A 23,525-nucleotide genomic window follows, 5' to 3' on the forward strand; every position below is an offset into this window, starting at 1 on the left:
AGGAGCCCTAGCTCGCCAATCAAGCGGAAAACTACTGGTTGCATGATAATCTGACTTCCTCAAAGCTACAGTGTCTTGTGTCTCGGCCTTGCTGAAACCTGAGCTGATGCAAGACAGGGGTTAAAAATGAACGGGGAGTCATCCGTTGGTGATAGCTCGCCCTTTTATTCTGTAATTTAAACTATCCCAAGTTCACACAGACAAGGTCGATTGAATGTCTACGCAACAAGCCAAGTTCAACCAGCATCACTGGTCTCCTGAGTCATATTCGGCCACTCGTCTAGGCCACAGTCTGTTGGTAAGTAGGTAAGTAGCTTGTTTGTATTTTTACTGGGCGGATCCAAAAGTGACTGCTGAGCTAGAAACGCTGACTGGTCTTTAAGCCCCCTCCCTAGTCTTTATCTACTTTCGTGGGGAGCCTACAAGGTCGAGGTGTATGTCTCAGTCACGTAGTAGTTATGTCCTGGCTTTTTTTTAATCATGCGTATATTGAGAGTCCAAAAAAAAGAATAGTCAGTCGCTAGTGAAGTAAATGATCGAGTAAACCTGTACACTGATGCCCGCTGAATGCAACCTTGTCCCGGCTCCAATCTCCCTGCCTGAGCCCGAGTACCTCCACAAGAAAAAGATAGTTGAGAGAGGAATTATATACTACTATTTCTAAGCTTCTAGCTTTGTCTAGCTTGTTCTAGTTTGATGTTTTGTTCATTTGTTTAGAGACGCTCAACACGAAGCACCATGCCCCCCTTGGGCCGGAGGACCACGCCCGGGTTGCTGATATTGACCTTGAAGTCGTTGCTGACCAGCTCCTCGGTCGGCAGGAGCCTGAACTTGCTGATGACCTCGATCAGCAGCACCTTGACCTCCTGCAGCGCGTACTGTTTCCCGATGCACTGCCGGGGCCCGGCGAGGAAGGTCATGATGGAGTAGGGGCTGGCCGCTTCGCCGTCGAGCTTCTCCCAGCGCTCCGGTACGAACTCTTCCGCGTCTGCGCCCCAGATCCTCTTTGATTTGTTGCAGACCGACGGGCACAGCACAAGATGCGTGCCCTTGGGGATCAGGGTGCCGCAGATGGTGACGTCCTTGGCGGCTTCTCGGTACGTGGCGACGGCTGTTAGAGGGGGGAAAAGATTGGGTTCGTCAGCACAGTGCCTAAACATAGTAAGTGGACACGAATCGCGCCCGATCTTTTTCCCCCAATGTTTTTTTTATAACTCAATAAAGCTCACCTGGACTGTAGAGACGGAGCACCTCACGCACAAAGTTGTGCATGTACTTCATCCGCTCAATGTCGCTGTAGCTAGGACAAGGCGACTCCTTCAGCAGCGCCTCGACCTCTGCGCGCAGCCTATCCTGTATCCGGGGGTTGGTGGCGAGGACGTAGGAAGCCCAAGTCATGACGCCGGTAGTGGTCTCGTGGCCGGCCGACAAAAAGTTGAGGAGGTGGCCGAGGATGTCCTCGGTCGTGAGCGGGTCTTTGCACTGCGCCAGCAGCCTCTCCTCGACCATGTAGGTCAGGAGGTCGCGGCTCTGGAACTTGACTTCGGCCCCCTTCCTCGAGTCGACATCCCGGATGCGTTCGCGTATGCAGGTTCGGAGCATGGCGCGAACCTCCTGGGAGGCCTCGACAAAGTCGCGGTTGGCGCGGACGAACCACAACAGCCTACGGATGGGAACGTGTACGTTGATAAATGAGATGAGGGCCGCAGAGAATGGCTGCTCATGCATGCGACGATAGCACTGTAAGAAGTCCATCCGAAGTTTGGTGGACTTCAGATTACGAAGGTCTAGACCCAGGGCCGTGATGCCAATGATGTCGATGGTCGCCTTGGAGTAGATGCACTGTACATCGATGCTACCACCCGTGCTGGCGGCTATTGTGGCGTCTAGATGTTGCGAAAGCTCTTCGGCCTTTTCCTGAAATATCGGGAACATTTTCTTGAGGTTCGGAACCGAAAAGACATCTGCTCCATGGTTAGTGTCCGGTAGTGGTGGGCCGGTAATCCCGGCAATGACCGGGGCAGGCCGGCGGCAATCCCGGACAAGTATTTGTCAAGGCATCAACTCACTGAGTATCATCTTTCTGTGTCTCTTGTGCTCATCTCCCTCAGTGAACAACAGTCCAGTGCCAGCAATGTCACCAACAAAGCGGAGAAAGAGGCTGGGCTTTGTGAATGCATAGCAGTGCGTCGCAAAGACCTCACGGTTCGCCTCAATGCCGTTGATCAGAAGCGACTCTTTGTTGCCAATGGTAAAGAAACGCACAAATGGACTGTCAGGCCATTGGCTCGTCCACTTGAGATATAGCTCGTTTGGGCAGGATGCTCGGAACTGGTTGACAAGCTGTCCAAGCATGAAGTGGTTCCCCTATTTTGCATAACCAAGTCAGTTTATCTCATAGTCAAAACACATGTTGTCTAATACAACAAGAGATTGAGCGATTGGACATATAGTCAGGTGACTGTTAACTTACCTTTGGTGTAGGCAGATGTCGCAGGGGAGAGACATGGACAGGATATATGAATATCCGGTATATCTTGGCGCACAAATACTGCACCAAGAAAAACACCGAAAAGACGGCAACGAGCTCCTTGCGGGTGGTCAGAGCAAGCGAACGATATTCATGAAACCCGACCCATGCCACCGTCTCCAGCGCGGAGAGAACAGCGCAGGTCTGGATATCCATCCCTACTGCCTCAACGGTCGTAACCCAAGGTAAACGGCTTATCCAGGTAGAATGCCGGTTTCCTTGGAAAAGCAGGTCAGCATGGCTAAGATGTCTTGTTTTAAATTATTTTAAAACCCAAGAAGGAACGCTTTGTTTGCAAGAAAACAAGAGTATGCAGTCAGCTGACCACTATAACAAAAGGAAGTAAGGGGGAAGGGGAAAAAAAAAAGATTAGGTGGATCGCAACGGTGCCTCTTATTTAGCAGAGGCCGTGCACACTTGTCAACGCAGCCAAAGACGAGGACAACGACGAAGCTGCTGACTGCATGTGTAGGGCTGTCTGCCTATGTATGATTTTTCTTTCTGGTTCTTATTTTGCTGTGTTTTGGTGCATAATCCGACCCGATGGGCTGGTACGTGGGTGTGGAGTGGGTGAAGCAAGGGGGAGAGTGAGTAAAAAAAAGAAAAACAAAGAAAAAAACAAAAAAAAAAAAAATTAAACAAAAACGAAAGCAAAAAGGGAAAAAAAGAAAAAAAAGGAAATTACCTGAGCTCCCGGCCGAAAAATCGTCCAATGTATGTATTAATTAAAAACGTATGTTCCAGTGTCCCGAGCGAAAGGCACCAACTGACTCTTGTCCTCTCGACAACCGAACCGTACTGATGGAAACAAGACGATGACTTGACGGGGGTCCCTGGCGTTCTTCCATCCTCGTCGAGGTCGAGATGGACCGGACTGCCGGAGCTGTATTTATATTCCATTGAAACAAAGATGCAAAAACCTTGGATCTTCATGTATGGAGTAGGGAGTGTCTATCGCCCTCGGGCTCCTCCAGATCTCCGAATAGATTGCTTCTGGCAAGCTATCCATTTGTCAAATGCCATCGCCCTCTGGAGAACTTTTGACTCGCCCTCGGGTGTTAGTGGCAGCTCAAGCATATGCCCGCATTGACCGGTACCAAATGTCAATGTAGCAACGCGTCCCACACCACCCGCAACATCTGACCTCTTTTCTTCTTTGTCCCCCCTACCTCTTCCGACAAAGACAAATCAAATCAGTTGACTTGCTACCCAAGGATACAACTGCCTGTAGTCTGGTCTAGACAAAACAAGCCACCCATAGAGGCTGCGATCTGGTGGTTTTCCATGTAGTGGCAAGCATGGAATCCTGTGTCGAACTTTGTCAAGGGGGTCCGACCAGGTGATCCCAGCATCATATTTTTCTCCTGGCCTTCACTCACCCCCGACTCTCCAGGCAAGATCCAGGTTCCCACATTTCCAGGTATTTGGTCGCTAGGGCTGTCACCGCCCATCAGGCTCATATGCGCGCGTCAGAATTCTCCGTCGCCTTCTTTCTTCACCGTTGACATGTCTCAAGCCTTGAGATTAGCAGAGTGAAGTCGACCATGTTAATTTGAGTTTGGATGAGTCCCGCTCTCCTTCTGCTGCAGCATCGAACAAAATATCCACAAACGGGCCAATGTCATCTCATGGTTTGTTTTTGCTGATGCACCGACGTGGGTCATAAATTCCTCCTCGCTCATCCCTCCCGGAAACCCTCCATATCGGAGACACAGTGGCGTCGCAGGATCGATCAGCTTCAAGGTCTAGACATCGACGCGGGACGTTTTGCAAACAGCGTCCCTATGTGTGTGCTGCCTCCGAGGAAGAATGTTTCTTTGCATCGCAGCAGCCAGGTTGCCACCAACGGGGGGCGATATATTTCACCCGCTAGGCAAGGCCGGTGCCGCCCTCGCTTACCCGGAGGTATCCATACTACTGGATCAAGAAGCAAAAGGGTGCGTGCGTGTGCATCCATCGTCCTCTTTTTCAGCCCAGAATGGGGGTGCAACAGAAGCCCAACGAGGGTCCCCCAAGTACATAGCCCCGAAATTCATGCCGAATGTGTTCTGGAGCGTTTCCGTAATGGGTAAAAGGGAAAAAAAAGAGGTCTTTGTTATCTGCAAAATTCTGAATCGGTCAGCTGTAACGAACGCATAAGCATGGGCTCTGACCGGGCGCTCCTGTGATTCGCGCAACGGTTTACTGGTTCACTTGTTGACACACCAGGCTTGTTGTGTAGAATTCTGGCTTCGGACGACACGAGAAATATTTGACAGTTGTCACCGAGTCATTTGTAAACTGAATGCTCGAATCTCTTGAAATTTCAGGAGGTGCCAAGCTGTGTGCGAAGGACGTACAGTAAGTAGTACGGTATTCCAAAGCTTTTTTGCAAGGTTGTCAGCACTTTAACACGTGTGGTAGTCGTCTTGCCGCCGGGGTAGATCACAAGGTTTCTCGGCTCCGTTGCGTCGGTAAAGGGGCGTGGAAAGAGGTTTGTCGGCATCTCATGGCGTAACGTGTTTACCGAAACCCGTTGGGTCCACATAGCCTAGGCAGGATAGGGCAAACTTGGTGCAGCTAGTCCCCATATTCGCACCCCTGACACCCGACGCCCATATCTTGACAAAGTGCCATAGGACCCTGGCCCCTTCCCTCTCCAATTGGAAATCATATGCACTACTCCGTACATGCAGGAAGCTGAGAACAAAAGCAAAAAAGTCGGTGAGCAGTGGCAAGGGCTTTTGATTTTGTAAGGAGGAAAATAATCAGAAGGAAAGACTTGGTTTCTTCATTGATAGCATAAGTGCATGAGACAGTCGTGATGAACACCGCTATACCGTGACCGTTAAGTAAACCCCTAGAAAACCTGGGCAAAGATGGAAACCAGAGGTATGAAAAACATAGCCGTATATTACCAACAGGACAATACGAAACAAGAAAATAAACAATTCAAAAGGGGTAGAAGCAGCGCCAGCGCCTTTCGAACGCCGCCCACGCATCATATCATTAAAGGACTTTCGTGAACATTAAGTAAATAGTCCTTTGTACGGGAGCCACGGCTTTCACATCGGATATTTTGCACCGTTACTCCACAACAAGCTCTTCGAGGACCCGCATAGCTTTCGTCCCCTCCTTCTCAAACGAGCTTACCAGGGCTTCACACTCATACTTGAGCTTCTGCTCTGCCCTGCCCGCGTTGTGGTAAATCCACTCTTCAACCGTCATCCGGCTCTCAGGTGAACTGAGGTCACCACCTTGAGTGAGGAACTTGTGAACATGCTTTGAGCTAGTGGCTTCCTTGTCCATGTTTTCATCATCCGCTCCAATCAGGGTATCGTGGTTTGCGAAAATGAGGTCGATATCCACTGCTGTCCACGGCGTTGCACTCTGTAGCCCACCTATGAGCCGGGGGTTGCCGCCATCGCGTTTCTTCATTGGAGATGTGGTTCTCACAGGGGTAGAAACCGGGTCATCGTATGGCTTTTGGGCGCTGCTGGCTGCAGGTGCTAGTACCACACGTTTGGAGACGGCGGTTGCGGGTGGCCTGGAAGATGGGGGCTGATTCTCTGCATCCGATGACTGAGGCGATTGGGAGGGTGACAGCACAGCTTGCTTAGCAGAAGGGGTGGCGGGTGGCGGAAGGCTTGGTTGGTTTTGTGTTGCCGATCGTCCCACGGGTGGGAGAGGTTGTTGCTTATGTATCTGTGGCGATGGGGAAACTTGTGCTTCAGCAGGAGAATCGAGCACAGGCTCTGGTGTTTTCTTTGCCCCTGTCTGACGCGTGAGACCACTATCGACGACTGAAGACGTCAAGGGCTCCTGTTCCGACAAAGGGGACGGTCCAGGTTTGATAGACGGGCGGGATAGTTGACTGCTGGAAGAAAACCGTGACGATGTTGACTTCTTAGGACGACCTCGACCACGCTTTGGGGGCGCCTCATTCTTGACGATGGTGGCGGTGCTTGAATCATGTACCTCGCTGGCATCGTGGAAAACATCCACCTCCGCGTTCAACTGGGCAGAGGGTGACAGCTCGTCCACGTCTGGATCATATAATGCAGGTTTAGGCTGATCTTCTGGGTCCAGGTCCATAGGCGTTTCGGCTGCGGGCTCTGGAGTTGATGCCTTTGCCTTCTTGGTCTGCTTGGAGACTTTGCGTGCGCCTGCCTTTTTGCCCTTCTTCGGCACCACAAGATCCTGACTCTCTTGGGCCACCGACACTTCGTCTTCCAATGCTTGAAGATCAGCCTCGACAGCCGCCTCGTCTGGCTGGGCCGGTGTCGGGTCAAACATCTCATAGTCTCTCTCTTCGGGCTTTTCTTGTGGTGTTTGCGACGCGGAAGCCTTGCTCGCCGCGGCTTTCTTGCCCTTAGCCTTATAAGTCGCAGCAGGCACGTTCCTCCTCTCCGAGTCGGAATCAGCTGCAATGTCTTCATCATCAGTCAGCGGCCTGTCGAGGTCCTCCCGCAGCTGGCGGTCCAGCTCATCATCCACAGGAACTTTGGTTCGTCGCATAGAAGCAGCCGATGCAGTCGATGCCACAGACATAGCTGAGGCCTTTCGTGCCTTGGCCGCCTTGGTAGATGTTGCCGTAGTTGCCCGTTTCTTCCCAGTCGTGGTTTTTGGTCGCGCGGTGCTTTCTCCCATCTCCACATCAGCCTGTGAAGTTGTCGTGAGCACCGATGCATCCGGGTTCTGGCTTCCACGAACGCGCGTTGCGCGCTTCTTGGGCGCTGGGGCCTCTGAATTCGTGATGGCCGAGTCTTCTATGGAGTCGCTTCCCCTCTTACGGCCTCGGGCAGGCTTTGGTGGTGGTGGCGGCGGCATCTCCTCGTCTCGAGGTTCGACATCTTCATGTATCTCTACAGGCTCTTCCTTCTTGGTACGCGCCTTACGGGCTTTTATGGCGGCAGGGGCTTTCTTCGCCCTAGCTGTCTTTTTGCTGTTCTGTGTCATTACTGAGGCGGTTGTCATAACACTGTCGTCGTAATCGGCAGGAATATCGGTAACAGTCGTCAAATCTGATGCGGCCGTGGCAGCAGACTGTGTTGAAGCTCGTGATGCTTTGGATCCCCTAGCTGCCTTTGCCCTTGTCTTCTTCGGCGGTGGTCTGCTGTTGATGAATTCAAAGAAAGGACAGTCTGGTGACCGCTTATAGTGTTCGTCTCTGCCTTCCAGTCAGTACCGGCCATTGATATCGCCTGGGCCATTTCCAAGCAGCTGCACTCACATTGGCTTGTCGCTCGCCTCCCACCCATCCAGTGCTAGCTGGCAGTAGGCGCAAGTGGTGTTGTCGTCCGACTCGTTTGTTGGTGTGTAAATCCACCCGGCTTCAGCGAGCTGAGTGTTGTTGGATGTCCGTTAGCAACTATATACATTACCAAACCACACGATGAATTGCTGCACAATCTTACCTGCTTTGTTTTACACTTCCACGCCTTTTTGGACTCGTATGGCCACCTTCCTGCAAATGTGGCCTTGCGCGCCTCAAGCAGCCTGGCCTCCCTAGGGTCTACCTGCTCCAGGCCATCGCACTCGGCCTCAACTGCGGCAGTCACGGCCCAGCCGCAACTAGGAGAGTGCTTGAGGTGTTCTTCTATCGGGTTATCCTCGGCTTCCCAGCCATCCATTTGTTTGTGGCACAGAAAACAAGTTACGTTGTCGGGATTTGATGGGTGCGGATCGAAATAGAAGCCCGCCTTGGCAAGCTATTGTTGCGACGACATAATGTTAGCGTGATAGAACACCAAGCCAGGCGCGCCAAGAACATTTTCATCCGGGACAGTCATACCTCGAATGGCGGCAGGAATTTGTGCGGCCATGTCAACGTTTTGGGCGTCCTTGAGCCAGCGTTGGACGCGCGTCTCTTGGCAACCGGTTGAGGCTCGAGAAAAGACGCAAGTCTATTCTCATAAACAAAATATTGGTCGGCGCCGGTCAGAGACGCCATCGTGACGTGTAGCTGGCGTTGTTATGGTAGATCTCGACTTCGGTCGTGGGCGCCAGGCGCCGTGGGAGCGCGGAAAATCGGTTCAATGCAGTCGTTGGCGATGCGCGACGAGTAGCTTCGGGGACGGCGTTCAGAATCGGCGACGCGTAAGAAACGAGAGCGATATTAGGCAGTAGCTAGACCAAGCTGTTGCCATCGAGTGCTGGGCAAGAAGAAAATAGAAAAGCTGCGTCCATCAAAGTCATGAATAATTGTAGATATGATATTCGATAATTGGTGAGCGTTGACAAGGTTGCACCTTACGCCGCGCGATGATGTTGTTTTGTCGCGTTTCTTGGTTAATACTTTCTCTTTGTTTACATTGGGCGGGGCTGTGGCTCCATGTTGGTTGGCTGTGGCGTCGTGTTCCCAATCGCCAATCGCAGAGCTCTCATCGGTTGGCCCGGTTCCACTGCTCATGACCCCGGTCAAAGTTTTGTTGTGCAAAGCAAAGAAATCCGAAAACAACAAAGCGACGTCAGGGCATCGACATTCCGCGCATCCCTACCGTAGAAAATTGCAGCTGACGTTACCAGCATCAGGCATTCATTAAAGGTGAGTCTCAATTCTAAAGGTCATTCGGGTAGGCCTTTAAACTACTATGCAGTGTCAAAAATTCTCATTTCAACATCAGCCAAAGACAGACACGGGTTGTTGGCTTGTTGATAATGCGGTGCACATGTCCATCTTGACGCTGGCATTGATAGGTATTGATCGGACCGTGTCAATCTTATCAACGACACTTGCAGTCGTCCATGAACCACAGCAAAATCCGGGTGGCAAGGGTGCTGGGTGAACTTTGTACAGGCTCCGCATGCTCGTGCAAGCATGCGAGGCTAGGCTTTTTATTACCTGGTGCATCTTACTTATTTTCTCGTCTTATCATGAAGCCTTGATGCGTTGATGTTTGCCAAGTACCGCAACGGTTACAAGGTTTAAAATTCTACCAGAAGCTATTGGCTGGGATCCTGACTTCTATCTGGACTTCGTAGATTCCAGACGAATCATCAAGCATACGCCTACCGAAGCTTCATCTTAATTACCAGCCAAGAAGAATAAGTGAACCGCAGCTACCATCGTTGTCTACGCTTTTCTCTTTTCTTTTTCTTTCTTCCATACAAACGCCTAATCAAGCGATCGGTGTAAGACAGAGGGGTTGAAGTATCCGTTCTATCCTAGTTGCCCTGGGGACACGGACCCTAACAGAGGTATTTTCAAATGATAGATATGACTTTTCTCTAGGACGGCGTAGGAGCGGCGCAAAAGGCTCGGAATCTTCAGCGTCATCCCACAGTATTTGCGGGGTCTGCAGAACACCGGAACAGCAGTAGGTAGTCTGCAAAAAGGCGATCCTCATTTTGATGCAGACGATTGCTACGTCGTCGAGAATCTAAGCTACCAAGGAACACATATTCTACAAAGAAGCGTGGTTGCTGCGTACCTCGCGATAGAGAGCCACGAGGGACCGATAGATATTAGAGACAACGAGAACTAGCCTCAAGCCTGGATCGTCATGACCTCGTTGGTGCGATTGGTTTTGCCAGTCGGAAAAAGATACAATGAGGTCATCAGTCGAGTGACCTGCCGCCAAGTGCAAGCCAAGTCCTCGCAGTCTCGCTGTCGCTAAGGATAGAACTAGAACTGCCCCCTCCAGTAGTAAGTGCAGATGCTCGAATGGAGATGAGGATATGCAACAGTTCCATCGGGCCAAGTATCGCCACATGTACAATTCAGCTCAAGTGGAACGTTGACAAAGATCCCGGCATCTCGGCAACGCTCAAGTCATGCAAAACCTGCAGCGGGTTGCCATCAAGCCATGTAATGTATAATCACGTACGTGTGCCACATATTGTAGCGTCACGACGTCTGCATCAAACAAGACAATTGTGGAAGTGGCTGTTGGGGCTATGGAGGGTGCCTCGGTTAATTGGTGAATTGACTTTTCTCCCAGTCGCCTTAGTCTCAGAGGCCGCCCGTTCAAGCAATCGAGAGAAGTTTCTGGGCGCTTCAGGAGACTACAGATAATGCAGATGTGCATCGTCTCTTGTGATTTTTAGAACACTTGTCGTTCGTTATCCCGGTTCCAGACCAGACGGAGGAGCGGGACGCCACCTGTAGTGTGAGTTGTCTATTCCGCTTGGCAATGGAACCGTAATTACTGCGAGCTTCCAACCGTCTGCAACATGTTCGACTGGCTTGTCTACAAGCAAAGCAAGCAACAAATGGATCGATTACCCCACCATGCGGAGCATTTCAGGGGTCCAGGGGTCTGTTTCCGTTAGCGCGGGGCAGCCTTCCAGGCACGCTTGACTGCTTGAAGCAGGGCCAAACATGATTGCGGCGGGGTTCGGTGTGTCTTTGAGCAACGAACTATATGTGCTACTTCGTGGTTACGGAGTAATAACCTGGCACCCTAGCTTGTATAATAATAGCTACTACTCATATCCAACATACTTTGCATATCAGCAGACTTTACGCACACACAAACACACACACACACACACACATTCACACACTCATCAGTTTGATATTGGGGAGCGTCGTCATCCATGCCCCTCCGTAACGGTTCGGTAGCGTTGTGACAACTCTGTGCCGGCGAATCGCTTCACAACGTGGGCACGCATAGTTTTGGCCACGTCTGCAAGCCAAGCCCACAGGAGAAGCAAGCTCGTGGGGTGTCTGATTGTTCCAAAGGCTACAAATTCCCCAAATATTGATGTTCAGGCGAGACGCCGAGTGAGGAGGACGGTGGGGGCGCATGCAAAATGGGAACACCAACGGTTAAACTGGAGATGGGATTGGACAATATCTCGCGCTCGATATACAGTACTGAATCAAAGCGGAGAAGGGCGGCCTCCCGGGTGCAAGTTTGAATCGACAGCCCGAGTAGAAGGATTGCGCGTCCTCCACTCCAAACGGAATTCTCTTGGAATTTGCGCATGATTGCCCAATCCAGTATGTTCTGGGTGCATCAGTGTATTCGAACAAAACGTCGCACGTAAGACATTGACTAAGATACCTAGGTAAGGTAGGTAAGGTAGTTGAATATCTCCGTATGAATTGATTGGACGAGTCATCAAGGTCGACTGAATCTGAAGCTACACGAGTGAAGCTGGTGGCTTCCATCCTTTCTACAATACTGTAGAATGAATGAATAGGTGATGCAGTTTGGAGGCAAAAGCTACACTCAAGAGCTACCCCTCATCCATGTTGGCCCTAGCAGGCAAAGGTGGGACATCCCTCTCAGATGGAGCTCAGGACAGGGATGAGCTCTCTGTTATCGGCGGATCGGGAACACCTTGACGGGTCTGGCCGCGTTTTCAACGGTGGGGTTTGGTTCTGCTTCAAAAATAGGGGTTTGTTTACCACGTTACAAACTAACCTTTCTATGCTGTCCGGTACTCGCTGAACTTGCACACCGTGGCCTGTATGGTTATTTTTGATTACTTGCGTCGGTATGCCCAAACTCAGTCAATGACCTAGGTGGACGGCACTATGAGAATTAGTAATTGCCTCTAGTGAGTATCCAGAACTAGGACAATGAGCTCCAACCCAGCGATTGGTGCGGGGGCGCTACAGCAGCATGAGGCATCACTGTATATCAGACGGCAGAACACCATGGAAAGACTACGCCTCAGACGCAGCTAAATCCTGGCTGGTACAAACCTAACCTTGGATCAAAGCCAAGAAACCAGATTGCCTGCACTCCACCTTGTGCCCTAAATGCAATGGGCTGTGAGTGAGTCGTTTGCTTGCCTTGCTCGCCAAGTGCATAGAAAGATGAGGCAACCCCCGGTTCTCGGTATCTTCGATGGTGCTGGAGCTCGGGGCCAGACTACTCCATGTGAGTTAGGTTAGTATCAGCCACGCAGGGTTGAACCAATGCAAGTCTTGCAGGCCGGTAGGTAGCCCTGGTGAGGTACCGGTAGTACTGTAGAGTGCTCCGCAGCTGAGGTACCTCCCAAGGGAGGCAAGTAGGTCCCTGTCCGTCCATACTTGCCCTTGTTTGTACATGGTACGTGGAGAAGGGTCCCCCAGCCCGCATCCACTTGCTCAACCCCCTTGGTCAAGGCTTTCTGAGAACAAAGTCACGGCCGAATAGACGTCTCCCTACCACGTAATTATCAACTTACCTGCCTGAGGTGCCTGCCGTTTCCATGCAAGACAAGGTGGGTCTAGCTGAGGGCAGCATCGTATAAGAGCCCGCGTCTGCTTCCAACCCCGCGCTGTCTCTCACTTTATAAGGACCTCACCCCATCACTTTCAGATCAAAAGACTTCTCTCTTCTACAATTCAATCCTTCCAAACTTCAATCAACTTTCTCGGTGAGTCAGTGTACTCCAGGCTGTCTTGTTCCCTAATACTTAAACAGCTCTCCTCTACCAACCAGCACCTCACCCTTTTTTCTCTTGCCCAACTCTGATATTTCACCTCACCACTGAAACCAACCGAAAGCTAACCAGAAACTGAACAGCCAAAACACAAAACTACTCAAAATGTCTTTCCAGGGCTCCGCTGAAAACATCAGGGTCGAGGTATGTCTCCCTTGCGCCTGTCATCAGTCAAACACACACAAGCTGACTTGTATTTCGCGCACAAGGGCTCCACCCTCTACGCCATGCTTCGCAACGGAGATGGTGACATGTGCGACTGCAGCTGTGACCTGAACGGTGAGTGGTCTCGCCTACGATATATCGAAGACCTGACCGGCAAACTGGTTACTAATATCATATTGCGTTACTCAAGACTACATTGGCAACAACGAGGGTAAGTACATCGTCTTGATAACAACCTGATGCTCTCAGCATGCCTGTTACTAACGTTTTCTCGCCTGGTTTAGGTCGCTTCGAGTGGGGTGGATCCAACTTCGCCGAGAGCGCTGAGGACATCAGCTTCAACATGGAGGGCGATGGCCAGCCTATCCTCCGTACGTCTGGACCACGGTCTCACCTATTACAGCCGATATTCATGGCAGGGTGGGTAGATGACGAGCTTTATTGTTGACTTGACAACCCACAAACAGGTGCTCGCCTTCGCGACTCCGAGGGCAACGTTCACGATGCCGATATCAACCTCGCCGAGAGGATCGGCAACGAGAACGGCAGCTTCCACTGGCGTGAGTGACCATTAAAAGACCATCGAGTTACTCCATGCGTGTTTGACTTGCCACTGACCATCATATCTCTCTGCAGAGTAAACGGAACGACTTCAACGAACGCCTCGAGACGAGACATGAGAGATGGGCATTGTGAGGATGGACTGGATGATGAATCTTCGAAGTGACGTCGATAGCATGCCTACAATACGAAGTCAATGAAACACAAAAACAGGAATACTTGAACATAGCAGTTGCGTGAAATGTGTGCGCTCGATTACCAACATCCACCATAAAAGCGGTTGGCCGTGACGCTGCTATTGTGCTCTACATCATAGACGGCTATTCACAGCTATATGCGTCCTCGTTGGGTGCAAATGATCATCCTATGGCCAGCGTTGATCTACACCCTGCTAAAAGTCATGAATCACGGCATACTTGCCTTCTTTTTGACTCTATCCCCAAAGGGTCTTTCTTGTCCAACGTCTGGACATCAGTTTGTCTTTCTCGAAGCTATATATCCTATGACCATTCAACAATGGCAGCAAAAGATGGCACAAACTGTCTGCCTAGATGGTTCTGGCTCAGGGGTTAGAGGCCCGCCAAGCGGTAAAACAAGTGACTTCGTAGCAATGATGGTTTTCATGCTACGCGGTTCTAGCTAATTCGCCCTTACAAGACAATCGAGAGAGGACATTTCGACTATGAATTGCAGCCCGTACCCGTATTGAAGCCTGCCGTCAACTGTCTTCATATAACACCCTCCGAATTATCATCAGAGGAACAAGAGTAAGAAAAGATCTAAAATAAACCTCGAATCACTAGGCTTCTGGCTATTGTCTACCCGTATTTTGAAACCCGCCAGCTCCCGTCACATAAAGTTGTAGTATAACATGACATAAAGGTCCAGTCATTTGCTGTTCCCTCTCATGTGCGTGTGTGTTTTATTGAGCAGCGACAGCGTCCAATTTATGTGACAACTGCTCTTGAGACAAACAGAGCCTCGCCTTCTTCTTTGTTAGTTTCAGAAAGGGTCTTTGACTAAAAAAAGAATGGCCTTCGCTAACATGTTACCGGAGGAATTCACATGCTTCGGTGACGGGCAGTATAACACTTTTAGCAGCAAGAGGAGCTTTTCATAGCAGGAAACATGGTTGGTTCATTGATCTCGAGCAGTACGTAAAACACCCAGAGCTTTCATCATATGCAGACTATACTGGACGCTCAACGAGCTCAGGCACGATGTTGACGTTACTAATCACGACTACTTTACCATTTTTGGGGTTCTGGTGGCATTTGCAAGCTTTCACACTTTTGATCATGTTCGCAAGATAGATTAAGATACACGCCGGGTAGCTTGAACAGAGGTCACCAACACAGCCAGAGCAATCTTCCGGAATTCGCTATCATGCTATCCGAGTAGTAGCAGCTTCGCAATGTCATCATGCCCATATATTTTGGCGCGCATTGCCGCCGTTTCCCCATCGATGTCCCTCAAGTGCTTGTTCGCACCGCTCTCAAGTAGCAACTCGACGTTCAGGAAACGGCCGCTACCTGCAGCCAAAAAAGGGCGTCCGACCATGGTTATCGGTTGAATTTATTTCGGCGCCTGCGTCAAGTAGCAGTTTTATATTGTCCTTGTGCCCGTGAAATGCAGCCCATGATAAGGGTGTCCGACCCTGGTGATCCGTTGAATCTATCTCGGCGCCTGCGTCAAGTAGTTGCTGTATGATTATGCTTCGTCCTGTCATTTTCGCGACCCGCGACAGTACCGTGGCGCCAAGATCGTCTGTTGTATCGACGTCAGCCCCTGCGTCGAGCAGTAGCCGCACAGCCGCAGCATGGGCACCGAAAGCTGCTGAGTATAAAGGTGTTTCTCTGCCAGGATAGATCTCATTGACGTCGGCGCCTGCTTTTAGCATCTGCTGCAGTAAAAGAATGTAGCCACACGAGGCTGGCCACCACAGTCCAACCGGTGGTGCATCGAGTCCGGAGCCCTGGACAGGGAGGAGCTTCATAAAGTCTTCGTATGCAGAAATATCGGGATCTCTGAACCTGGTCGCCGCATCCGCGCCTGAAAGGATGTAGGCTTGAGCAATCACCTCACCCGAGATTCCGAGGTGGCCAAATATATGTTTTCGGATTGAGAAGACGAATTGAAGGCCTAGGTTATTCTCTTTCACTACGGCCTTGCAATGTTCTGTCAATAATACTTCGCACGACATGCCTAATGGAAGCTTGGTCCAGATTCTGGGGTCTGTCAACATTTCAAGAGCGGCCTCTTGACTCCTGCAAGCTAATGCAGCGAAGATAGCTGGCCCGTATCGCTCGCACTGAACATTGAAATATGACGCGGGTTGGACATGAGCTTGTATAGCTTGTATAAGGCTCGCCAGATTTCCCTCGGCAAGGATGTACACAAGGCTGACTGAATCTGAGTACAGCCGAATGGTGCGTTTCTCAAGGGCATTGGTTATCATCACCCAGCGTTTCAGGGGGAAATCTCGGAGGAACAACGCTTGGTCCATGCCGCTTCGTTGGGCGCGATTGGCGTGGTAAAGCACCTTGAGGATCGAGTACTCAAAGAGCGGGAATTTCAGGTTCAGCTTCGACCTCAGTTGACTGGATGCTACCTGGCGCCCTGACGTATCCCTTGATAGACGGTAGACTTCCGGTATATGGATGAGTTCCGAGATAGGAGCGTTCAACTGAACCAAGCACAGATCCCTCAGAAAAAGTTGACAATTGCCCTCAAGGTTTTCTGAATATCCGGACCACTGCTCACTGTAACTGCCCATCAAGTAGCCCCTGATTGATTCGTGGATGAACTGGACTTCGCAAGCCTTGTTTCGTGTGACCTCTGCCAAGCCTTTGGATGAGGTCCTCACGAAGATTTTCATCTGGTCCAACTGGACGTCTTCATGATCCCAGTAGCCTGACTTGTCAATGCCGAGACCCAGCTGGACAGCGAAGTAGAGTTCCTGTGGCTTGAGAGCTCGCTCAGCAAAGAGTATAACTTTTAGGCAGACTCTCAGTTGTTCAAGATTCTCTCCGTCTCGTGTGATAATCTTCTCAAACAAATCATCAAGTCCGGGCGGTAGCGCTCTAAGCCGCTTGCTCATGGCTTGAACAGAGATATCATTCCCATTGACGAGAAGCTCGAGTACTAAGACGACCCAAAGGAAAATACCAGACGATTTATTGAAAACCTCAAGTCGAAGGGATTCAATCTGCTTTCTACCGCCAATTTTGAGTGCCGCCTTGATGTACTTCTTGATGTCCTCGTCATGTCCTTCTTCAGCTTCGAGCGCAACTTGGTTTTCTTCCTCGGTACGGATATCCGGGTAATACCGACTGGAGAAACAAATCTTCAGTCGGATATTTGATTCCCTGGCTCGCTCACACAAGTCCTCAAAAAATCCAACCATGTTGACAGCTTGACTCTTGTCACACTCGTCCAGGGCGTCAACAAATATTGTCAAGGAGCGATCCTGGAGCTCGGATACAGCATGGTCGAATGTCTGCTTCAGAGCCTCCTCGTTCCACCCGTTGTCCGCAATGCCTCTGGCACCGCTAGAGGTCATCCACTCCAGGGAGCTTTCAAGGTCTTTTGCCTTCTCAAAGAGCTGATAAAGAAGAGAGCGATAGAGACCTTGCGTCGACTTCTCCTCGATAGTACCTCGTGCCAAGAAGAAGAAAGACAACGTGATCTTTGATGGATCATGTCTTGCCTTGGCCCTTGCCTCCTCAAAAAGCAGCTTCATCAATGTGGATTTGCCGGTGCCAGGGTTGCCTTTTATCCAGAGGAAGCCGCTATGAAGTGATGGAATTGATGTGTCGCGCCAGGCGAGATATTTGGGTGTATTGTAAAACCAACGACAAGTATTGCTTTGGGCGGCTCGAAGATTTGTCAAGCGATCGTCGATACGGTCAAAGTATAGTCGCTCAATCAGCTTCTGTGTGATGTCTCTGTCAAGGCTTGAGCCGTTGTGTGCTGGCTCTGCTCCACAAGCTTCCAGCGGTGGTGGTGTTTGCACTTGTGAAATGTCTGTAAAATCTCTGAAATCTTTGAAGGTGTGTCTAACATCAGAGTCTGGTTTCACCATTGCATTTTGGTCGCCCAATAGTTAACTACGCACCGTTATGCGAGGAAGGGACCCATTCCTCCAAGAAGGCTCTCAAGCAAGCCGCGGCCGCGGCAGCAGCATACGGCTGCCACTCTCCTGCCTTGTGGCTGTCACAGTAGTCGCAAGCGCCCTTGATCACCACGCATGGGTAGACATCCCAGACGCCGGCGCTCTCCATCTCAAAAGCGACAACATCTTGAGCCTTCTGTACGATCTTGTCACGGTGTTTCCCGGACTTCATCACTGCGTCTCCCGAAGCAATCAGGCCAAAGTGAACCGCAGGCTTGGGGTTGTCCTGACTAAGACGGTTCCGGGGCAGTAGTTCATCGTTACACCCGGCCTCCGAGCATGGCATCTTCTCGGTAATGTGTTCATATGTCGCCCTGAACAGTCTGTCTTGGTTGGTTCCAGGGTACTGAGCAGCCAGGTAGCTTCTCGTCTGAAGAGCCTCGAGGCATCGTAAAGTATTACACTCTAGCCTTTGCTGTACGCGATGGCTTTTCAGCTTGGCCATGAAGCCGCGAAGTTCGGGGGCAGGCCTAGCCAACCTCGCCAGCAGCGTATCCTTTTGTTCGAAGCGGTCGGGTAGCTGGGCGCCAAGGTCGTATTGAACAACTCCATGGCTGATGATAACATCACCCAGTACAACCTCTTCTTTGAGGTTTCCCTCGCCGATCCTGAAGGGAACCGCCCCGCAAACACCGACTACAAGTGCCAGGCGGATGTTCGGAAAGCTCATGCGGCAATTAGATGCCACGGCCGCCGCGTTGGCCTTGCCCATTTCAGGCATGTGCGCCAGAACGACATTATGGCCGGCGATATAGCCTGTAGAATAGGTATTGGGATCGCCGTTTGCTTTGCCGTATCCCCTGACCCCATCTGCGTACCACCTGCAATCTGGGAGGACGTCTAGGCCCTCAACAGCGTCGGTCTCGAGGGTGAGAGCGCAGATAATGACTATCTCAAAGTCATTTCTCGTTTTCGGGCGCTCGGGCGGATCAATAGGGTCATCTTCAACGCAGGCAGTCAGTATAAGCGAGATTGTAATGTCACCAGTCAAAACAGCCCATGGCCGTCCGATGTGGCTTGAACTCGCGCAACGAGCGTACCTTGCTGCCAGTGCCGATTAATGGAATCGACTTCCTTTGGCCTCTTGGCAACAGCTGAACGAGATGAGCCCGAATTTATCCGTTTTGAGGAGCCTGCGCTGATATCCATGGAAGCATCGCAGTCGCTATATCGGCGGAAATGAGGGCTAGTGTCGCGCGCGAGTGTGGAAAACAAATATGTGCGAGAAGGCGGCCATGTGTTGGTCGAAATAACCCCTAGCCGACTTCGATTATCGTCGAGACCCCTCTTTCCTGGTCGCCAATCTCGCTCTCTGTTGGTGAGGCTGAGTTCTCTGGCTGGCCCACTGCATCAGGTGCATAACTATGTGTAAGCAGCTCTGCGGCACACCCGACGATCTGATTGAGCGGCTGTGATGTGCCAAGATCACCATTCTGTCGGAGGCCGCACGCACACCCGGTTCAGCGGGCATTGCATCCTTGTTAAATGGCAATTTAGCGATCGAATATCTGATTCTGGCCTGCCTTTCTCTCTTTGATTCCTATGAACCTGATGGTTGCGAGTCTCTCCGCTGCGACCTTTGTCCAAGGGACGTGCTGTAGGTAGCGCAGTATAGTGGTGGTTTATGTTATCATGTCATTATTGCAGTCGAACTGGATCTTCGGTCCAGCGACTTGGGTGCAGCGATCGCGATTCGCAAATGCTTTATCCCAGGTTGATGGCTGCTTCACCGTACCAGCTTCCAAATTGGAGAATTTGGTGCAAGATTTGGTGCGCGGTTGGTTTTTGGTTGCTGATGGCTAGGTAGGTAGGTACCTAGGAATTGCTCATCTTTACCGCCTGGTCGCCTTGACACAGTTACAGGGGCATTGACATCCGCGACTCCACTTTCCCACAAGGCGCCCGCGAACGCGAACAGCATGCATCTTTTGCCACGCAGTGAACGGAAGGGACGAACTGAACTTCTGGTAGGCCAAACTTCAAAGGGTAGCGCTGCTTTCAAACGACCAAGGCTAGAGACGATGTAGAGTGTATCTAGAGCCTTGGAATCGACATAATACAGCAGAGATAAGTTTGCGCCTGATGTGACAAATAGCAACAGCAAATCCCCCGGCCGGGCCGTTGGCATAAGGGAAGCCTAGGTTCTTTCGCGTTCTGCTGGTCTTCAGGGGCATCTATATATGTCTTTCATCCTAGATGAGCACAAAGACACCATTTAACATTTTCTATTGATACTATCGCTTCTTCCATCCACACATGCAGGCCGGCCAAGACCGGCACTTGTTCATGACAGAATCTCTTGTCAAATTGCTCTGGGACTATCCAAAGAGTGTACCCACGTCAAGAATCAAGTTTTGTTTGCACCAGCGTCTCGCTCTCCACAGGTACTTTCCGCTCCTTCCCCGGCCTATTACCAGCTGCGAGGAGGCCGGTAAAGGCTCCATCCATTTTGATTGTACAGGGCGTCTTTTACGGCTTCTTCTGTTTCCGGCGAAGCTGCGTCCCATGCCCTCAGAACGCAGCCGCTTAGAAATACAGTAGAAGGCTTCTCCGGAAACCGACAATTGCCGTTAAGTGTAAAAGCGTGATCTCGATGATCGATATCTCGTCTTTTGAAAGTTTTCCCGGGGAGTATTGTTTCGATGTGACTGTTTTGCCGATGATCGCGGCAAAACGTCTTGACACTGCACCGTTTTGCGCTGGTTTCTGTTTCTTTTGTACCGTGGGGAGGGCCGGCAGAGGCAGGCACGGCGCAAAGGCCCAAGGCAAAAGCAAAATATGTCGCAGCTGTGTAGGGTAACAGAAAATAGTTTTTAAAGGAAGGGGTTTGAACGGACTTTTTTTTGAATGGATCAAACAATTCTGTTTATTATTCGTCGATTAACTGTAACAAATTATAAAACGGGTTAAGCTGCACAAATAAAGAGCGCTGTTCGTGGCTCTGTCTTCAACTCTTACAAGTGGCACGACGATGTGGTGCAAGATACCGTCTTATATAGTCGAGTCTATCCCCCTCGTATCATAAATCCGGGACCCGGGGCTGCCGTCCATGAGTATGAGGTCCGGAGGTAGCGTGGATGGTTTAACTCGGGCCCGGATCTGTAATCAATATACTGCAAGCATATCCCGCTCTCGTATTGTTCCAACATACATAGAATACATAGGGCATAACTTCAATTTTAAAAAAAAGGAGACGAAAAATAAATTGCTTGCGCTTGCTTATAGGAGTCCAAGAGCTTACAGACGTAAATAACTAATTATAGTATAAATCGAATATATTTAAAAATGGGCCGTCTGTGTTTTTTTACATGCTGTACGACTCGGTGGTCCAACAGTTGGTCTTATATAAATAGGCACCTAGTTTTGCGCACTTTTTGCGCCATGGATCCCGGTCCCGGAGTCGCCGATTTCCTCGTCGTGTGCCTCGTACAGCTCCTCCCGTCCCTAAAAGACTCTCCAAAGGAGCAAGTAGCCAATCTCATTCCCTTACAGTATATTATTTTTAAACTTTGGGAATAGCAGCCCTCCGCTCCATTTGGTGGGTTTTGCAAGTCCGCTGGTGCCTCTCCAGCTTCCCGCATCCGGTCTCATATTTAGGGGAAAGCATGTCGACAACCAACAACAATATTTTTTTTCGGTCTGTGTCCATCTTTGCAAGTGACTAGACCGTAAACACCAGGAAAGTTAGTGGCACGGATTTTGCCAATTCTTGCAGCGGTGTTGCTTTCACAAAGACAGCACATGCAGGAGTATATATGTATGACTTCGAGGTGCTCAGGGGTGCCTCTGGAAAGGCCCACGCGAGAAACACGAGGCACGGCAGTTGATGGATGGGAGATGCCTGAGTGTGCTAGCCAGCCCGATGCCTATCCAAGGATCATGGTTTGATGTTTGATGCCGCTTCTTGGCGAACAGTTTTGGACAAGTTATATCAGGCCTGGCCTAGACGAGCCAGGGATGCCATCTACGACCCGAACGAATGACATTGTTTGTGGTTGACGCGTTTTGGGGCCTGATGGATTTCTGCCTCGCACCCAATTTAGGGAAGCTGGGTCAAACATCAACTGCTACGGGCCAGTACGCCACCACGCTTTCGCCATGTTCGGGTGAAAAGCAGTCTCACTCTCGAGTAGGAGCCACAACGGGCTCCAAACAGTCCTATTTTCGCAAACAAGGCTGAATGGCGGTCTTTCCAACCCCTTCCCGTTACAGCCATTCTGCTGGTTTCCCGACAAAGACTCATGGTGCTGATAAATGCTGCAAAGCGCCTATCCAAACGCTGTCGAATGACTTTAACACTCAGCCCCTTATTTCTTCGCTATAAAACGATTTCCACTCATCAAACCGGTACAGGCGCAGGAGCCTGCGGGGCTCACCCTTTTTGAAGTTCCCAGCCCCGGGGAAGATGGAGGGCTCAAATGTGAGCCGCCGGGCGTACGGCGTCGACTTGTTGGTGATGACACTGGTCTCTGGTTGTTTGATCTCCCACCGCCCCTGCTCCAGGCCAATCTCAAACGTCCTCGGGTCGTAGATGCGGTCGCTGTACATGGTCTCATGCACGTAAGCGGCGGTCCCCGGGACGTTCTCTGGCCTGAGCAGCGTGACCTCGATCTTGAAGCACAAAGGCGTCGTCGTTGTCGTCGCCGCCGAGTCCTGCTCGGCTTGCTCCTCGGCCTGTCGAGTCGACAGCAACTCGCGCCATGTGAATTGGGCATCGAGCATGTTTTTCACCCCCACCTCTATAGAGAGCTTGAGAGTTTGCAGTAAAGCGGCTCGTCACTGCTTCAGCTCACTGTTTTTTTGTGGATGAGAAAAGTGAGACCAGGGGGGGTGGGGGTGAGCGACTTACCCTTCCTTTTCCGTCCTCGTAAAATAGGATCGCGCCGTATATCAGTGGGTTGTGGACCCACAAACGATTGCAGAGAAGCTCTTTCAGATGGACAGACATGGAGGGCGGCGTTGGATGTGACTTGCGCAGGGAGGAATGTAGAGTTGGAACTTGGGTTCGCCCCTCTATTTGAAGCCCAAAGATGACGGGGCCATTCAGTGTGGGGTTCTGCTAACAGTCAGCTCCCTTACCAGCTCGTATAAAAATGCAGAATTCCTCAGCAAACATTGTCACGATGACATTGATAAGTTTTTGGTGTGATCATGTATGCGTTTCTCAGGTACGATAAACAACGGAGGGTGGAATGGGTCTCGACTAGTTCTAGATAAAAACAAAATTATGGGCTAATAACAAAAATTTACCAACTCGCGCGGCTATACTGAATTCCTCGGCGGGCTACCCTACCTATGCAGCCGTTATAAGCTGTCAAGGTAGGTTCCCTTGCCACATGTCTATGTTGGAGTCGCGGCTTGTGAGGCCAATTTACCGGAAACCTGTTACTGCAACTTTCGGCCTTGCTGTAGCTTCTTGTTAACTTCAGCTGCCGAAGCCCACGTCTCGGGAAATCGATCCCGCAACTCCGGTTGCGCGAGGATAGCCTAGAAAATAAGAAGCATTATTAGTACCCCGGGGTATAGTCATAGGTAGTCAGTCATTTGCTACGAACGTGGACATGGAACCTACCTGTGCTCGTTTCTTGGGGTCCCAAACCGTCCATTGATCCTTCCCATGGACCTTTGGAACTTCTTTGCCTCCTTCGTTGAATTGGCCGACGACTGCCCACTCCTTCTCGTCCATATTATGGCATGTGATTTTGCATCGTTCCGTGGATGTGCATAGATGCT

General features: G+C 50.7%; 9 protein-coding genes across 9 annotated transcripts; 3 read left to right on the plus strand and 6 right to left on the minus strand.

Moving 5' to 3' along the window:
• Positions 1 to 214: 214 nt before the first annotated feature.
• MGG_16823 (uncharacterized protein) lies at positions 215 to 453 on the plus strand (the record flags this gene model as incomplete). The annotated part of the gene is made up of 2 exons (XM_003712351.1): positions 215 to 306; positions 396 to 453. 2 exons carry the CDS (start codon positions 215 to 217, stop codon positions 451 to 453), a joined length of 150 nt encoding a protein of 49 aa, XP_003712399.1.
• A 10-nt stretch (positions 454 to 463) lies between these two features.
• MGG_04911 (cytochrome P450 3A5) lies at positions 464 to 4,969 on the minus strand. The gene is made up of 6 exons (XM_003712352.1): positions 4,736 to 4,969; positions 3,216 to 4,639; positions 2,474 to 2,748; positions 2,070 to 2,367; positions 1,230 to 1,964; positions 464 to 1,111 (listed from the first exon to the last, which is right to left on the minus strand). Exons 3-6 carry the CDS (start codon positions 2,684 to 2,686, stop codon positions 714 to 716), a joined length of 1,644 nt encoding a protein of 547 aa, XP_003712400.1. The 5' UTR covers positions 2,687 to 2,748; positions 3,216 to 4,639; positions 4,736 to 4,969; the 3' UTR covers positions 464 to 713.
• MGG_16824 (uncharacterized protein) lies at positions 4,509 to 5,265 on the plus strand (the record flags this gene model as incomplete). The annotated part of the gene is made up of 4 exons (XM_003712353.1): positions 4,509 to 4,545; positions 4,840 to 4,870; positions 4,934 to 5,003; positions 5,206 to 5,265. 4 exons carry the CDS (start codon positions 4,509 to 4,511, stop codon positions 5,263 to 5,265), a joined length of 198 nt encoding a protein of 65 aa, XP_003712401.1.
• On the minus strand, positions 5,252 to 8,785 carry MGG_04912 (uncharacterized protein). The gene is made up of 4 exons (XM_003712354.1): positions 8,304 to 8,785; positions 7,927 to 8,220; positions 7,743 to 7,852; positions 5,252 to 7,679 (listed from the first exon to the last, which is right to left on the minus strand). The coding sequence occupies exons 1-4, from the start codon at positions 8,460 to 8,462 to the stop codon at positions 5,597 to 5,599; spliced, it is 2,646 nt and encodes an 881-aa protein (XP_003712402.1). The 5' UTR covers positions 8,463 to 8,785; the 3' UTR covers positions 5,252 to 5,596.
• Positions 8,786 to 12,728: 3,943 nt separating this feature from the next.
• On the plus strand, positions 12,729 to 13,879 carry MGG_04913 (uncharacterized protein). The gene is made up of 7 exons (XM_003712355.1): positions 12,729 to 12,826; positions 12,976 to 13,036; positions 13,102 to 13,171; positions 13,248 to 13,268; positions 13,342 to 13,428; positions 13,525 to 13,617; positions 13,694 to 13,879. The coding sequence occupies exons 2-7, from the start codon at positions 12,998 to 13,000 to the stop codon at positions 13,696 to 13,698; spliced, it is 315 nt and encodes a 104-aa protein (XP_003712403.1). The 5' UTR covers positions 12,729 to 12,826; positions 12,976 to 12,997; the 3' UTR covers positions 13,699 to 13,879.
• A 1,267-nt stretch (positions 13,880 to 15,146) lies between these two features.
• On the minus strand, positions 15,147 to 17,360 carry MGG_16825 (uncharacterized protein; the record flags this gene model as incomplete). The annotated part of the gene is made up of 1 exon (XM_003712356.1): positions 15,147 to 17,360. The coding sequence occupies one exon, from the start codon at positions 17,358 to 17,360 to the stop codon at positions 15,147 to 15,149; it is 2,214 nt and encodes a 737-aa protein (XP_003712404.1).
• Positions 17,361 to 17,727: 367 nt separating this feature from the next.
• On the minus strand, positions 17,728 to 20,240 carry MGG_16826 (uncharacterized protein; the record flags this gene model as incomplete). Its single annotated transcript, XM_003712357.1, has 5 exons — positions 17,728 to 18,734; positions 18,833 to 19,137; positions 19,246 to 19,387; positions 19,608 to 19,929; positions 20,181 to 20,240. 5 exons carry the CDS (start codon positions 20,238 to 20,240, stop codon positions 17,728 to 17,730), a joined length of 1,836 nt encoding a protein of 611 aa, XP_003712405.1.
• An 809-nt stretch (positions 20,241 to 21,049) lies between these two features.
• On the minus strand, positions 21,050 to 22,774 carry MGG_04915 (uncharacterized protein). Its single transcript, XM_003712358.1, has 2 exons — positions 22,642 to 22,774; positions 21,050 to 22,584 (listed from the first exon to the last, which is right to left on the minus strand). The coding sequence occupies exon 2, from the start codon at positions 22,512 to 22,514 to the stop codon at positions 22,092 to 22,094; it is 423 nt and encodes a 140-aa protein (XP_003712406.1). The 5' UTR covers positions 22,515 to 22,584; positions 22,642 to 22,774; the 3' UTR covers positions 21,050 to 22,091.
• A 403-nt stretch (positions 22,775 to 23,177) lies between these two features.
• MGG_04916 (uncharacterized protein) lies at positions 23,178 to 23,478 on the minus strand (the record flags this gene model as incomplete). Its single annotated transcript, XM_003712359.1, has 2 exons — positions 23,178 to 23,279; positions 23,365 to 23,478. The coding sequence occupies 2 exons, from the start codon at positions 23,476 to 23,478 to the stop codon at positions 23,178 to 23,180; spliced, it is 216 nt and encodes a 71-aa protein (XP_003712407.1).
• Positions 23,479 to 23,525: the final 47 nt, after the last annotated feature.

The sequence above is a fragment of the Pyricularia oryzae genome, chromosome 3 (assembly GCF_000002495.2).
Source record: "Pyricularia oryzae 70-15 chromosome 3, whole genome shotgun sequence".
In the NCBI taxonomy this organism is placed as follows: domain Eukaryota; kingdom Fungi; phylum Ascomycota; class Sordariomycetes; order Magnaporthales; family Pyriculariaceae; genus Pyricularia; species Pyricularia oryzae.